Source organism: Varanus komodoensis, unplaced genomic scaffold (genome assembly GCF_004798865.1).
Source record: "Varanus komodoensis strain SLA01 unplaced genomic scaffold, ASM479886v1 scaffold70, whole genome shotgun sequence".
NCBI classification, from domain to species: Eukaryota; Metazoa; Chordata; class Lepidosauria; order Squamata; family Varanidae; genus Varanus; species Varanus komodoensis.
Window position 1 is genome coordinate 1878017 of NW_025336348.1, and position 16681 is coordinate 1894697.

Genomic DNA, 16681 nt, shown 5'->3' on the forward strand with positions numbered 1-16681 from the left:
ATAGGTGCTAGAACAGCCTCCAAGTTTGATCCTAGGAACATGCACACCTCAGATCCCAGGGGGGATTTTTCAGGCACAGAATCGGCTCCTGTGAATGGCAAGCACATTGGCTTGATACGGGTACAGTCTTCTGATTTTCTGCAAATGCCCTGGCGGAATTGTTAAAGCCATTCAAGTCCCATGGATAAGGGAAAAGGGGTTATCATGTTTCTTCCTACAAAACCCATATACCTTGAACAAAAAGCAGCTGTCTTATGCAGGTAAGAAACAAAAGACAGAACATTTCTGTAGCAAGCTTTAAAAAAATGACACCAAGATTAATTAATAGAAAAAGTACCCATTTATTCAAGGTATGACAAGTTTATTTACAGTATTTTTTTTTCTGGGACAAGAACCTTTTTGAGATTTTTAAAGAGGCAATCAAGAATTACATTTAAAATGGAAACAAATCTTTGTTACAGAAGATACTTTTTTGCTGCAAACAGGACACATGCAGCCAATCCTAGGTATGCTGACTTGGAAGTAAGCATCACTGAATTTAGTGTGTTTTACACCCAAGTAAATATACACAGGATAGCAGCCTTAAGGCTAAGGAGTGTTCCAACCTCTTCTATCATAACACCCATGCTGCAAAAAATTATCTTGCATTTGTCAAGTTGTATTACCTTGAACATTGCAGATGTTATGCTTTGCTCACTGCCTTTTTATCTCAGCTGCCAATTAGAAGTCAAAACTTTGAGAAAATGCATGACACTCTTCCAGCATAAACATACAGAATGCTTTGAACACAAAGCATATTAGTCAGAGAAGAATAAAGTTTTGTGTAACTTTCCATTTCATTAAGGGGCAGTGAGAGGTACTATCTACTCTTTCAAGTTGCCCAATAATTCCTGTGCACAAAAGTATTCTGCATACTTTTCTAATCAGCTTGGGCTGCAGGAAGACAAAAGACGAATTGTACTGGATGTCTGTATTTTGATCACTCGAAAAACCAGCACCTTTGCCCGTGTGTTCTGCTTCAAAAAGACAAACGCAACCCAAAGAATATGATTTTCACCAGACAAACAGCGAGATCCCTACCAAACGAGACCACTTAAGATGCAAATCGTCTTGGCTTTACTTTCTATAGGACTACAGTGCTACCACCTTCACTATTTAACAACAAAGGTCCCTCCCACATGTAGGTAATCCAGACAGAGCTATGAGAACGTTGCAGGGGTATGAGAAACCTCAGGATGCTTTTGCATGGTGCTTCTCCATGGCACTGTGCCCAAGAGTGACTGGAAGCGCTTTCCTCATCACGAGAAGAGAGAGAGAGAAAGGGAGGTCCTGCATTTATCCGCACATAGGCTCTCCCTAGCCGGGAAATGCGTTGCAGAATCGGGAACTTAGATGGGCCTCCCAGGTCATTCTGCTTGTGATGAGTGGCATGGGGGCTCCCGATCTCCTTCTAGGTAGATTCGCAAAGATACAGCATCATCTGAAGAGGCCCATTTCAGCTCTGGGAATGATATGTGCATTGCTCAAGCAAGATGCTTGGAACATGTAACATGAGTCAGTCGATAAAAGTTATGGAAATGTCTCACAAAAGCACTCCTGTGCAGTTCAAACTTCATGTGGGAATTGGCAAATGTACACCAGAAGTGCCCAGTGTTTACTTCACAGGCATGTCCACTCAACTCAATAGGATTTCCTCTTTTTTTTCTTTTCTTTTTTTACACTTTTAATTTTAGGATTGCAGCCAGAGCCCTGCATCCTTTTCTACATCTTCTGGGCAGCAAAGTGTGTCACAGTGAGGAAAAATAAGATTCACACATGGCTTCAGGACTGAAGATAACCAATTTTAATCCTTTTTGTAAAAGAAAAATTAGTTTTGTTCCTTAAGAGGCATTTTTTCTTTCCACAAGGAATGTGAAAACTTAGGCAAAAGGTAACTCTTGCAACCAGATGCAGTAATTCAAAAATTATTTTCAAAGCTTTTAAAACTGGCTCGCCTCCCCTAAAAAGGTGCCATTTATTAGATGTCTTCTATCAGGCATTCAGAGACACATGAGCAGCTTATACTAGTGTTCAGAAAACAGCTTGCTTAATAGAAAATGTTCATACAGTAGGTCCGATTATAAATGTTAATCTACCTGTTTTGTTGAGGGCTTACATGAGGTATTCAGAAACAAACAGGCTAGTCTTACATTAATATGCAGCTTGAGACGTTTCCCAGAAGTGGCATTTTCTTAAGTAAGAGTTCTGTCCTTGCTCAGGTCACTCATACGTCTTTGTCACATGAATGGAATGCTCAAGGTGGCTCTGAAACTCATCATTGGATAAAATCTGCACCCTCTCTAATCATTAGGATAATTAAGCCACATAGATAAAATGTGTGTTTAGATGTGGCACTTGATCATGACTACTAAAATACAATTTTCCAAGACTTCCCAGAACACAACTGACTTAATATTTTCATCTTGTTATTAGAAAAAAAGTTATTTACACAATAAATTAGCTTTGTAACATGCTGTCCTAGAATAAGGATAAGATACCTCAATTCAGTGCCCAAATCCTAATGCCTGCATGGCATCCTGGGCACGTTGCCAATGTACAAAACATGTTACATGCTGCACGGGCATTGTGGCAACTGCAAAAAGAGCAGCAACTTTCCAGGACTGGAGTGCCTTTTCAAAAGGTTGGCAAGATTTCCCAAACTGTTTGAGCACTTTGAAACAAAGCAAGTCATTTCAGGAGTTTAACATGATGCACGCATCCTGTTTCCAAGCATACATGTAACGTGAATCTAAAGCGCCAGCCAAAAAGAAGTGTAAAATTGGTTACTCCAATACAGATATCAAAACCAGGATTGTTTTAAGACTAGCTTATGGGAGAAGGAGAGATTGATGGGAGATGGTCCTTTTGCATATTCAAAGGTAAAGTCACATCTAATCAGAATTTACATTTGGCTTTGAACGTTTTCTTACGAAGTTTTAGTTCAGCCATATAATGACAAAAAGATCTCTACAGCAAATCAGCGTAGTGAAATCCTTTCCTACTGTGAACTGTTAAAGATGGAAATCCATCTTAAGCGCCATGGGCATCATATCTAAGGGTATTCCTTACTTTCAGCAGCAGGAGAAAAAAAAACCTGAAGAGTCACTTTCTTCCAAGACAGGGAAGGAAGCAGAAAATCTGGCAGGTGGGAAAAGAATGGTCATGCCCTACAAATTGACTTTACACTTTCAAAAGCAGGAGGTAAAAGTTACAGGCACTGTTATGTCCATGGGGGATTTGCTGCATTTAACTCATACTCCAAAAGCTTTAAGTCTTAATACCTTGAATTTTCCCATGACCTTTTCTTCAATTTAGTTCACAGGATTCCTGGTGCTGCAAGTCTTGGGTGCACACTTGCTCCATTTTTCTTTGCTGTATTTTGCAGATGTATTTTGTAAATTTACTACATTGTAAATTAAAACTTACGCCAAAACCATTACAAACTTTGCCTTTGTATACAACAGAATCTTTGTGCTGATCTTTTCTTCAAGACCTTATAAATAACAAGTTTAGAACCAGTCTTCACCACACTTGCCATTATACCATGTTGTTGCTTTCTCCGGCTTTATCTACAAGCTAAAGAGAGAGGGAGAAAAAGGATAGTTGTTTTAAGACCCAAACACATTGCATGATATTTCCAACAACGTGTATGCAGTGCTGCACTTTTGAGTGGGTGGCTGAATGTAGTCATACTCAAAATAGTACTCACCAAGGTCTTATGTAGTCTATACAAAAGTAACACGCTTTGCATTACAACTGTGTTTAGGCATGGCATGTTTTTATGTTTACAAAGAGCAACATGAAGATGCAATAGAATGTAAACAAACAAACAAAAGAATACAAGTGTACTGAAAATGATCCAAATGAAAAATAATAGTTTAAAATATATATACATATCAGCCATTCATGCATTAACAGACTGAAGAGGATAGTTTCAACTAACCATTACTGGGACTGTCTCCTGAGCCTAGGCAGGCTTTGAAGAAAACATCAACAATTAACTTTTCAAACAGGATTTAACTCCATAAATCTATGAATAATATTGGTACAGATCAATGTTAAGCAAGATGTCAAGCCAGTTTATACAGGGACTTAGACAGCGATGCTTAAAATAGATTTAACATGGGAAGAAAATCCATCTATGTTAACTAGGCTTTTGGATCAATTTTACATATTGCTGCATTGGCTAATAAGTATTTAGGGTATGGTGCGCTCCTATCCCAAGCTAGATGCAGAAAGCTGTGGCATGGTACGCAATCAGGCAGAGAAGAGGCATCACATCTGGGATAGAATTGATTGTGTCCTACCCAAAAGGCAATGTGGCCACAACATTCAGACATCTCAGTGCAATCTCATCCACCTCATATTTAGCACTGTCCATTATAACATGACTGAGCTGCCTATGTCCCAGCTCCAGCTGCTATGGATGTGATACTACATGCATTAATGCATGCATAATGGATGGAAAAAAACAACTATCATGGGCACAAACACATACTAGCATCCACAAAGAGGAAACCATTTTTCTTAACATGCATAGGCCATTGAGATGTGTATGCTCTATGTAACATGGGCGAATTGCAGCCTGCAGAGGCCTCAGTGTAACCCACGGGGTGCCCAGGCTGATCCCCTGGTAAACCGACCTGCCCTTCTCTGTAAATCATGTCCCTGGCAGCCCACCAGATAGCTGTGACACCAAATAGCCAAGGGGTTGCCACACAGGAAGGAAGGACTAAACTGTCCCTTTCTCCAGGCAAATTCTCACTGTTGATATGCGGAAGTGCGTTTTTATTATAGTAATTTCTATCCCACCTTTGTTCCTCTTGCGAGGAACACAAGCCAGTTTACAAGGTACTCGTCTCTATCTCATCCTCACAACAACTACCCTGTGAGGTAAGTTAGGATGAGAGGCAGTGATTGGCCCAAAGTCACCCTCTGCACTTTGTGACCAAGCAGTGACTAGAGATTCCTCAGGATCTGTACACACTGCAGAGAATTCTGGAGCACTCTAGGTGCTCTCTGCCCTCCTGTGTGAACAGCCCAGCCCAGAACACAACAAAAACGCCTCTGGGGAGGCACCCCTTACAGGGAATTCAGTAATAGTGGACATGTTGCCCCAGAGAGCGTTTGCTGTTATTAATAAAGTTCTGAAGAGGATCCCTGAAGACACAGCAGACGAGCTGCTGACCTAACTGCTTAGTCGAATTCATGGCAAATAGCACTTTTAAAAATGACACAGATCTTGTACTGACAGAAGTGACTCAAATATAGACTATGGATGCTTTATACATGGTATGATGGTCTAGGGACACCAGCATTTTCATGTTTAGAAACAAAGGAGACCAAGAAGTGCCAGAACTGAAGCTCCATCTTCTGGAGCAGCTGTGAGATTAACAAAAAGATATTTTGACAACTTTACAAGGACTGGTCCAATTCAGAGTCAGCCCCTGAACTTTTTTAAATAACACAGTTGAAGAAACTAAGAAACCAGTGTGTCCCAATGAACCATATAATCCACTAATTCATAAACTATTACAGAATCTTTTAGGTAGGTCTGTCAAAAGTACTTAGGGAAGGCAATCTTCTCCTATCTGGTCCATGGAATGATAGGCCCCAAGAAAAGGCAAAACTCTATTAGAGGCTCCTTCTCTTAAATATTTAAGGAATCATGTCACATGATGACAAAGTTACCAGTTTCTTCTGTTTGCTTATGCTAGATAATTTAGAAGTTTCCTCTTATTTTTAGGTGCGTAACAACGTCACCACAGTACATAAATGCAAGCTGGTAACCCATATTGTGAATGCATGTATTTGTACAAAACAGTATATGCCTTTTGTTGGTCCAGATTCTTTTAATGGTTGTGCAACTTTTAATATTCACCAGAACCTCGTCTCTAGGGTAGAAATTGGAACACCTGCAAATTTCATCCTTGCAAAATTCAAGGAGTTCTAACAGAAAACATGGCTTTACCTCTGTTGAGATTCTCTGCCTACAGTTTACAATTAGAGTGGATCTGCAAACAGAACTAAACATTTAGACACATAAAGACATTTATCCCTAGGTCCTGTAATTCAAGAAACAGAGGCATGCAAGATCAAACCTTCAGAGTTTATGTGAAATATTTTAACACTTACTGAACTTATACCAGGTAAATTCAAGAGATATCCAAGAACAGGAACTCTTCTAATAAAACCAACCACCACAGGGAAAAAGCCCCTTTAAAGAAAGGAAATTCCACAAGTTAGTAGCGTTCATTACATTGGGCTTCTTTATATATGACTAGGATGTGACAGCCTTACCACTGAAGTACTCATATTTTGTACCAACAAATTTAGAACAACTCATTTGACATCTGCCTCTTCTCCCAATCCCTCTGCTTCCCAAATTTTCAGAATGGTAAATTAACTTTCTCTAAATCCTTGCACACTCCATGCCAATTCAAATATTAGAACTTTCCTATATGAAAACTGTGAAAATAGAGAAAGCATGAAAGCCGCTTGTGTATACAAAACACATCTAATTTTGCAGAATATCTAAGAAGCAGTGTCAGGCTGTAACTTCTCAGATGGCACACAGGGTCAACATGCAATCTTCACATTCTTTTTTCTAAATGGAAAACATGTTCTGTATAGGAATCTGAAACAGATGGGATGCTAAAGAGACAAATCGCTGTTGGCTGCAGTAAACAAACTATAATTCCAAATGTGCGACTGAAGTCCTCACAAAATGTGAATGTTGCAGATTTCCAGTTCTGAAATTGATTTCATTATTGAAAGATGCATGGTGGTGACTTGCTAATAAGCCTGGCACTCCCTTTACCGCAAGATAAACAGAGGCTCTCTCATCTTTAAAGATGTCACATAAGCCAAGGGAAAAGGGACTGAATGGAACCGTAATATCAATGACTCAACTTATATTGGTGCTTGAAGCAGAAAATCTGAATGGTGACCTGCTCTTATGGATTAACATAGGGGCTATGAGGATGTTTCTTTCCAGCTTGTCTTGCATACAAATGTACTGTGGCTTGGAATGTATGAACCAGGTCCATGGTTAAGGAAACTTAACTATGATTTGGTATGATGTCCCAAGTTACCAAATACAGTTTGATTATTTGCACATGGTTACAAAACACTGAGCAAATTAAAAAGTATGAAAGCAGACGGGCAGCTATAAAATCATGGTTCAAATATTTGGCAACTTGGGGATGGAGTAGATTTCTCCTCAATATGTACTTTGGGGGACCCTTTTTCCATGGAGGGCTGTGTTCTTGTATGAGTTTCTGCTGTGGGCTGCATACACTTAGCTGGCCTTTCTCTTTTTCTGCTACCTCCTTCTTTCTTCCCTGCCCACCCTCCCTGTCAGGGAGGAGATGGGTTGCTCCTGCCAGAAGTATGAACTGATCACATACAGAGGGCTCCAACCCCATCTCTCTCATCTACAATCAGGTTGGAGAGCGCATAAAACTTTATAAGTATCATCACCTTTGGCATATAAATATACTTTTTTTCCTAAAAAGATGAGATTCCAAGTACTGCTCCCACTGGAAGGGGAAAAATCTCTGGAGCAAGCAGGCCATGTTCAAGCACCTTTTGTGGCGGTCAATCAAAAGCACTTCACATTAGAAACGAGTATGACTCCTCCCAACAAAAGCAAAGACCAGTGAAGAAGCCTTACCTGAATAAGAGGAAGAAGCCATAAATTTCAAAGACCATTCCTATGAGAGGCCAACCAATAAGGACAATAAGTACACCACCCAGAAAGAAGCCTGTGGCTTTCATTTTGTGTTTCTGGAAGAAGAATCTGAATGTCCTTTCTAAACCAATCACAAAAGCCAGGCCAGCCACAAATAAAACCTGAAAGAGCCCAAAAAGATAATCCCTTAATAAAGAAGTACTTGAATACAGGTCCAGAAATATTAAGTATTTATAGAGAATACATAAAATCAAACTCCTTTGTCTTGTTGTGTTCAAGACAATAATAAGCTATTGGAAGAAACATGAGTTTGTCAAATAGCTTTCACAATTTTAATACAAAAGAAGACTTTGTTGGAGCAAATCAATTAATTTAGAAGTGATTAGAAAAAAAAGAAAGCTATCAGCATAACCTTTTAGGAACAGCTAGTGCTAATGTTCTTTTTATTGGAGAAGTTTATGATTTAATAGACCAAAGAACCAAACTGATGCCTTGGGAACTTCAGTAAGTTCAGCCCACTCCAAAACATCAGTGCCATCAGCTTTCTAGATGATAAGATGGATAATAAGTCAGGATTCAATGTGAGTATTACAAGAGCTTGTTGCTAGTTGCAAAGTCGCATCCGTCCCTTTGCAACCCCATGGACAACACTCCTCCAGGCATTACAAGAGCAGTAACAGCATAATATATATCTGATTGGGAAGAGGATTCTTCTAGCACTTTGTAAGGTCAATGTTATGTTGTCTCCCATACTGGTGTGTATATATATATATATCTATATATAGATATAGATATCAAAGACTCATACACGTTCTATCTCATTCCTTGAACAACAGAACGTTGCTTAGAGATACTGGTCCTCACATAAAGGCATCATCTGACTAAGATTAAGCACATTAAAATCCCACTTATTTCAGTGGGAAAATTAGAGTACATGCATGCATTTCTTAAGAAACACAAATCAAAGATGACTTAAAAATGCTTATTACTCTTTGAGTTATAACAAAATTTTCAGACAACTGTAGGCCAAAGTGAACTTTTTCTTTAACTATAAAAAGGTCACAACAATGGTTCAGTACCATTAAATTTGTGTGCAACACTGCTTTATTATAATGTTTAGATTCCACATGCAACTGCATTTCCTACTTATATGGTAGAGAAACACCATCTATGGATCAGCTCCATTAAAACACAAATCCTTTCTGAAGCTGCAGTTCTTGGGCAAAGGTGAAAATAGCCCTTTCTGCCTATTAGCAGGTGGGACAAGAAAGCATTCTGACAGAAACTGCCTTTTCTTCTCAATGGTTACTGATAGTAGAAAATGTACAGGAGTTGCTCAATTTTAGAAAACACTCAGTAAAAACATTCAGTTTTTGTTCATGTGTGAAGATGCTTGAATCTACATTATTGACTGTTCCATTCTACCATACTATCAAGTAAAGGTGTTTCAAGTATTGTGCCTTTCATTGTTATCCAAACTAGACCTTATTTATAATGTACCCTCAAGGTACATGGGTGATTCCCAGTGCAAGCAAAAGGTAGGTCTCTAGCCCAAGAAGCTTACAACCTACGTTTAAATCTGGCTGGGAAAGGAAGATTTGAATGTGAACAAATGCAGGGTCAGACTTTGCTTGGCAGAGCAAAAGAACTAGCAGGCTGAATCTATGCGTGCTTACCCTCCAGTCAGTTCCATGGGGCTTGGTCCCTGGTCAGTGTGTGCAAGAGAGCAGCCTAGAGAGAAGTATTAGTTTCCAGATGGGGTCTGAAGGAAGAGGGGTGGCACCATGTAAATGAGGGGGGATTCTAAGGAGCCACAAGGCAGAATGGGTACAATAGCTGGGGAAAGCAGGAGACCTCTGGGAAACTCAGGGCAGAATCCAACATGGCACTTACACCCTCATCCCACCACACTGTGGGCCCTGCCAGTTACACTACAGAGTAGGACCCAATGGTTACACAAGGGAGATTTAGATCTTCCAAGGGGAAATCCCCATATTAGCAGAAATTCTCATATTTGGAAGAAGGCAGCTTGGCAAACTTACCTTATTATAAGCGCCACTGACCTGCCTCCAAGCATTTCCTCTCATTTCGTTCCCCAGAGGCACTAAATTGTCACTGCATAAGAGTGGAGTTTTTTGCCTGTTTCTTCAACACTACAGTATATAGAGGGGGAAGACTGTTCAGTTTATACTTCAAGTACTTACTCATATAAAATTACTTACATTTCCAATAGCCAGAAGTGCTTTGTCAAAAAACAGAATCATTCCAAAGAAAAGGAAAAACACTCCAAAACCCGTAAGCCCCATTCCAATTTCTGCAATACAAGAAAGGGGGAAGGGGGTTGTTAGTAACAATGTTGTTTCAGCAACCACATATGCAAATCTTACTATATTTATTAAGTTGCACTCAAAACATTCTCTGACGTGTATTTTTTGAAACCAGCAGTCCCAACATAACATGAACCCTCTTCCAGGCAGAAGGATGCTATGATGCAGTCTACTGCTGCATCATTGAACTTCTTTGTTGGATCAAACTAGCAATCTTATCTCCAGGAATAGGCAGTTGTTGAACACACCGCCTATTCAAGTAAGGGTGTTTCAAGTATTATGCATTCAATATCCAAACTAGATCTTATTTATCATGTACTGTAATGGGCTATTGATTCAGTGGTATAGTTTCCCACTCTAGCTCTACTACTTCTTTGCTCCCCCCCCCCCCGCCACACACACCTTTTCTCCCTTACTTCTACCTCAAACACAGAACACTGCTAATTCAATGTATTTTTAGTGTATTCAGATTTCTTTCAACAGAGTGACCAGGATGTAGTAGTCTTTACGCAGTTCAGGTCAAGAAAGCGTCCATTGGATTATCTTTCAAAATACAATGTAGAGAGTTATGGAAGACAATGCATGAGGTCTCATTTCCTCCCCCTCGCTCTACTGCTAATCATTTAACTAAGCATTCCAAAATGTACAATACGATAAAACATGCCTTGAAAAATGAGCAAAAAATCTGCTAGTCACGGGTCTGTCTTATTTAGACTTTCTCTGTTCCTTGTCCATGATTTAGATACCTAACAATTTCTCCAAAGTCTACCTGTTTGACTTCCACACAGAATAACCTGATGCATGGCTAACTTGATCATTAACTTGAGAAGCTCTCCCTCCCCCAGAAACAAAGAATAGTGGCACCATTTTGGTCATGGCAAACACATATAAGGAAGCATTTTTGAAAGTTGCAATATCATGTACCTATGTACTTGTCCATGGCAAATACTAAATAAGCTGAAACATCAGTTACACTAGAATGCTAAAGCTCTGTCTAAAAGAAATGGAGCTTCATTCTGAGAGTATTTTTGCAAGTGTCATTCAGTCTCAATGTCGCAGAGTACAGATTCTAAACTTGCTGGAGCCACTATCTTATTCAAACCATCATACAGTGGCATTGTCAAGAACAGCTAGTTATTATTAATGGACTGCTTTATGTTCAGAAAAAAAAAGGAGCTGGGTGGTATCTTCACTCTTGAAACAGTTATCTAGCTGTCTTAACTGAAGGTGTGGACCAGCACAATGGAAAGTATTCTGATTTTTCTAATCAGAAATCTGAAGAGGGAAAAAGTCATCTTTCATTTGCAAGGAAGGCAACTTTTCATACTGCATAAACAAGCTTTCTATTTAAGCACTTGCCTAGAAACCATGGGTGACAAGCAGCTGCATACAGGTGAATGTACGGAAGCCCACACAGACTGGGCTGCCCAGCAGAGGAGGGATGGAGCAGCAACCAGCACAGACACTAAGCTGGTTTCTAGAAGAGCAAAGACCCATCCCATGCCCAGCATAGAGGCAGCTTGATATTTCTCCTCTGCCAAACCCAAACAGGCTGGTAAATTTTGTGCAAGACAGTGACTTTTGTGGGGTTACTTACAAAGCTAGTGTACTCTGTGCATCAGTCCCATTATTTCAACACAATTTATCACTATTTAAAATGTTTATATCCAGAATATTTTCAAACAAAATCTATTATGGCTGCAATTCTTTGGTCTAAATGCCCATAGGACAATTCAGAGTCCTAGCTCCAACCCTAGAGGCTTGCTTTGATGTCCGAGCTGGGACTCCTAACTTGGGTCATCCCCCTCCCCACGTCTTTGCACCCACTGTGGAAATAACTGCCTGCTGTGACTCCAATGCTGCAAGAAAAAGGGGCAGTGGGGGGGCAGGGTCCATCAGCATATGCAAAATTCTGGAAGACTCTCAGTATCCTTTCTTCATGCTCTGCAGGAAACTATACTCCCACTCTCCTCTCATCCTGCATAGGATGCCTGTATTCCTGAGTTTGGAGGGTTACGGGCAGGTTCACTGGACTGCACTAGATTAGTGTTCTGTGTTGCTGAAGTCCAGCAATTCACCTCTGAAAAGCAACCATCCCATGGTGAACAGGCAGAAACTAGAGTGACTTGGCCCATGACTCTGGTAAAGAGACAGGCAACTTCTGAAAATTGAATGAAGCTACAGAATGCTTTTGCAGAAAAAGCAACTGAGCTCAGATCAACCTGTGCTTAACCTTTCTCGTTGAAAGAGCTTTGCTTCAAATTATACAAAAGCAAGCAATTTGAAGAGATGCAAGCATTGGGCATTTATTGAAACCTGTAAATCCAAGGCTACATTAAAGCATTCAAGTTCAGAATGTACTAAAAGGGAAGACTAAAGGCTAATGATGCTGTTTCTGTGCTGGTATAAACCCTGATTTTCCAATGTCTAGTTCCTGCACGTAGCCTTTCTTTTCTGTAGAAAGGGCTGTGCTGCAGATACAACAACAAACTATTTGAAGAGATGTCTGGTTTGAATATTTATTCAAACCTGCATAATTATACCAAAGTTTATCTGTTTTAGCCTTTTACTGTTCACCACTCTGCAATCTGCTTTAGACACAGAACAGTATGCAAATGATATGAATAAAAATGAATTAGTTGGTTCATGTCTTTCTTCTAAGAAGAATAATTTAATAAATATTAGTGTGAGTTTCACTTTTATAAACTTGGTCTTGTAGGTCTATTCCAACTGCGTCATTGCATCACAATTCTCACTTTCACTTTATTTGGGCAAGTCTCCTAGGCATTTTCTTGGTTCAACTATGAGTAAGAATGGAATACTTTTATTTTAGAACAAAAAAACCTAATACAGTATTGCTTTGTTCAACTGACAGTATATGACTGATCATGCACTGTAGGGGAAAGGTGGCATCTCTGAAATTAATCAACATGAATCTTATGATGGTCTATTTAGAAACACACTGCAGTGAGTTCAAGAAGATTTACTTCCAGGTTGGTGTGTACAGAATTTGAAACAATACCATTCTCCTAATGATATTGTTTGGGAATGCCTCAGGCTAAGTTCCAAAGTACAGTGAGTAGGCAAGGATTTTGGAAATAGATTTGGACTTAGACACATAAAGACAAGAATATGAATATCATAAAGACATAGCCCATATTTTTGAATTTAAAAAGTTGAAATAAGACAAAGTAAATTGTTTTAAAGGACTTCACATCTTGCTGTTAAGGTACTGCCTGAGGGCTGACCTGAGATCAAGGCCATTGCTGTGCTCTGGGCAAGTAACTGACACCAACTCTGCACATACAACCCAGTTCTTGAAACTCATTGCTGAAAAACTGCAACTACAATACACAATTTCTATTGCCACAGTGCACTTGTATATTTTGGCCTAAAACACATATCACCTGTAGCCAGCATAGCCAAAGTGACTTCCCGCCTAGACTTCTGTAACGCGCTTTACGTGGGGCTTCCCCTGAAGACAGTCCGAACACTTCAATTGGTGCAAAATAGAGCTGCCAGGTTGCTGACGGGGACGGGGCGTTATGCTCACATGACTCCAGTCCTCCATCAGCTTCACTGGCTTCCCATTGAAGCCCGGGCCCAATTCAAGGTGTTGATTATGACCTACAAAGCCCTAAACGGCTTGGGTCCTGGCTACCTGCACGAGCGCTTACGTCCGTATATGCCCGACCGCCCTTTGAGATCTGCGGGAGAGTCCCTTCTCCGAGAACCCTCCATGAAAGAAATTAGGAGAGTAAGTACCCGGAGGAGGGCTTTCTCTGCGGTGGCGCCCAACCTATGGAATTCACTCCCCAAAGAGGTCCGCCTGGCACCGTCGTTACTGGTTTTTCGGCGCCAGGTAAAGACCTTTTTATTTAAACATCATTTCAATTGTTAAAACATATGATCTGGCCTGGGCAACTTCTTCTTCCTTCTCTTTCTCCTCCTATATTTTTATTTTATACTGATAATTTTAATTTTGTATTTGTAAATCAATGTATTTTTTGTATTGTTATATTTAATGGTAATTTATTATGTACTATTGTATTTCAATGTATTTTATCATGTTGTAAGCCGCCCCGAGGTTTCGGCAAGGGGCGGCATAGAAATGTTATAATAATAATAAAAAAAAAAAGTGAGAAATTGGACATGTATGCCAAAACATCTGCAGGGCCACAAATTGCCCACCCCTTATCTAAATGAATGTGGCGTTTGCCCAGAGTCTCTTTCCTCCATCCCATTCCCACATTGTTTTTCCTCAGTCTCTTATTTTAAACAGTGCAATCTCCTCCTGGGCTAAACCTTGTCTTTTAAGTTTAAGAACACTATTAAACTCTTGGAGGCAGCATACAACTGTATACAAGCAGTCCCCAGATTATGAATGCCTAAATTATGAACACCCGAGTTACGAAAAAACCATACTTATGAACAAACGGCCATAAAGCCTATTAATTTAAAACAATTACTGTGGAAAATATCATCATCATAGAGAAAGAAAAAGCAAAGGGGGAAAGAAGGAGGGCCTCCAAAGCTTCACCATGGAGAGGATACAAAGTGCGAATGAGGGTGGCCTCAAAAGCCTTCCTGCCCCAACCATTCAGAGAGGGAAATATCTCCGGCATTTCCTTGCTGCAAAGAGGAGGCACTAGTAGTTAAGGGGGGAGATATATTTGTGTTTTTTCCTGTACCCTTAACCCTCATGTATGTGGAAGGCTGACTATCTGTGACCTGACTTATATACAAATTTGGCTTAAAGATGAATTTATGTTTTCTTAGGAACAGAACTTGTTCATAACACAGGGACTGCCAGTGCGTGTGATATAATATTGTTTGACACTGCGCATTATGATACATGAACAATCTCATATTTAAACTCTTACCTGGTAAGAAAGAACACGTAAGATTATAAGAGCTATGCTGAATCAGACAAAGGGTCCACATAGTCCAGCATTCTGTTCACACAGTGGTCAATCAGCTGCCCACAGGAAATCCACAAGTAAGACACAAGTGCAACAACTTCCTCCCATCCATTTCCCCTAGCAACTCATGAGGAGGCTGACAGAAACGAGATGCCATCTCCTCCACATCAAGCACAGAAATACAGCTAACTAAATAAAGGATAAAGATCTTTATCCCCTCTGTCAGCCCCCAGCAGGCTGGTACAAAAATACACAGGGTTGTAAGTTGTTGTTTTATTTACAATGCTGCATTAACAAAAACAAGGAAAAATAGCTCAGTATTTGCTCCTTTTGTTGTGCCTTCTTCCATTTTCTTTCATCAGTTTGAACTGATGGTTTTCCTGCTAGTTCCATCCTGATGTCCCCTTAGAAATTAGACATTTGGGAATTGTGATATGCTATGGTCCCAGAATGGAAATATGAAATATGATTTTCTGAAGTGTTCATATTAACATATTAGCATAATTAATAACTAAAATGGCCTTCAAAACCTATTTTGGGCTTGTGAAATTGCACACACAAGGGGCAATTATTAATAAAAATACAATACTAATCACTACTACTTTTAAGAAAATAAGAAGCTGCCTTATACCAAACCAGACCATGTATCTACTTTAGCTTGGGCACTGTCAGCACTGACTGGTAACAGCAGCTCTCCAAGGTTTCAGACACCTTTTTCTAGCTCTACCTGGAATCAAACCTGGCACCTGGCACCTTCTGCATGCAAAGGCAGTCATCCTGGTTAATGGGTGGGGTAGAAATTTAGTAAAGAAAAAAGTGTTTTTACCACCGAGTCACAGCCCCTTTTTATGGGCTGCTCCATTCCACAGATCCAAAACATGCTCATAATAACGAGAGCATGGTCATTACCCATTACTACAACTCGCTACTGTTACTAATACACACATTTTCATATGACATAGATACATGCATATCACACACACACACGATATATTTGAGGAGGGATTGGGCAGCAGGGAACTACTGCACGCATACCTTGCTGGTGGGATCCTGTGGGGAGCTGGTTGGCCACTGTGCTGGGCTAGGGGCACCCTGGCTCTGATCCAGCAGGGCTCTTCTTATATATGACACATCCATGACACAAATCCATACATATCACAGGTATATTACACCAATATTGAATACTACATACACAGACATGATATATACATATGCAAATGAGTTAGCCACCACTGTTGCTTTGCATATGTCTGGGTAGCCACACAATAAGCAACACCACCAGCTGACCCATCCGCCCAAGCCAGCTCCCCAAAACAGGAGCCTCCCTCCCCGCCCTCGGAAACCCGCGCCCCTCCCCCTCACGCCCCCTCTCCGAATTCACCCACTCTGCGTGTCCGTGAGGGAAATCATGGTGACGGCGAGGACAGCGCCGAGCGCGCGGCTCGAACTCTCTGACGGGGGAGCCGGAGGAGGAAGGCAGGCGCCGCCTCGGGAGCACCAGCATCAGCAGCCGCCACGTCTTCCGGAAACACGCAGCCCCCTCACGCCGCGGCTCGGCTGCCGAGGCTGCTGGCTCTGCTGCCGAGCTGCTAACGCCGCCGCCGCCGCCACTGGCCAACGCCGCGTCCCATTGGGCAGAACGCGCCGAGCCAATCAGCGGCCTTCTTATTGCTCAGCCACGCTCGCGCGCGAGAGGCCTT

At 40.8% G+C, this 16681-nt stretch overlaps 1 protein-coding gene across 1 annotated transcript; it reads right to left on the reverse strand.

Moving 5' to 3' along the window:
* Positions 1 to 321: 321 nt before the first annotated feature.
* Positions 322 to 16585, reverse strand: GOLT1B (golgi transport 1B). The gene is made up of 5 exons (XM_044452147.1): positions 16367 to 16585; positions 9955 to 10046; positions 7715 to 7893; positions 6175 to 6256; positions 322 to 3615 (listed from the first exon to the last, which is right to left on the reverse strand). The coding sequence occupies exons 1-5, from the start codon at positions 16389 to 16391 to the stop codon at positions 3577 to 3579; spliced, it is 417 nt and encodes a 138-aa protein (XP_044308082.1). The 5' UTR covers positions 16392 to 16585; the 3' UTR covers positions 322 to 3576.
* Positions 16586 to 16681: the final 96 nt, after the last annotated feature.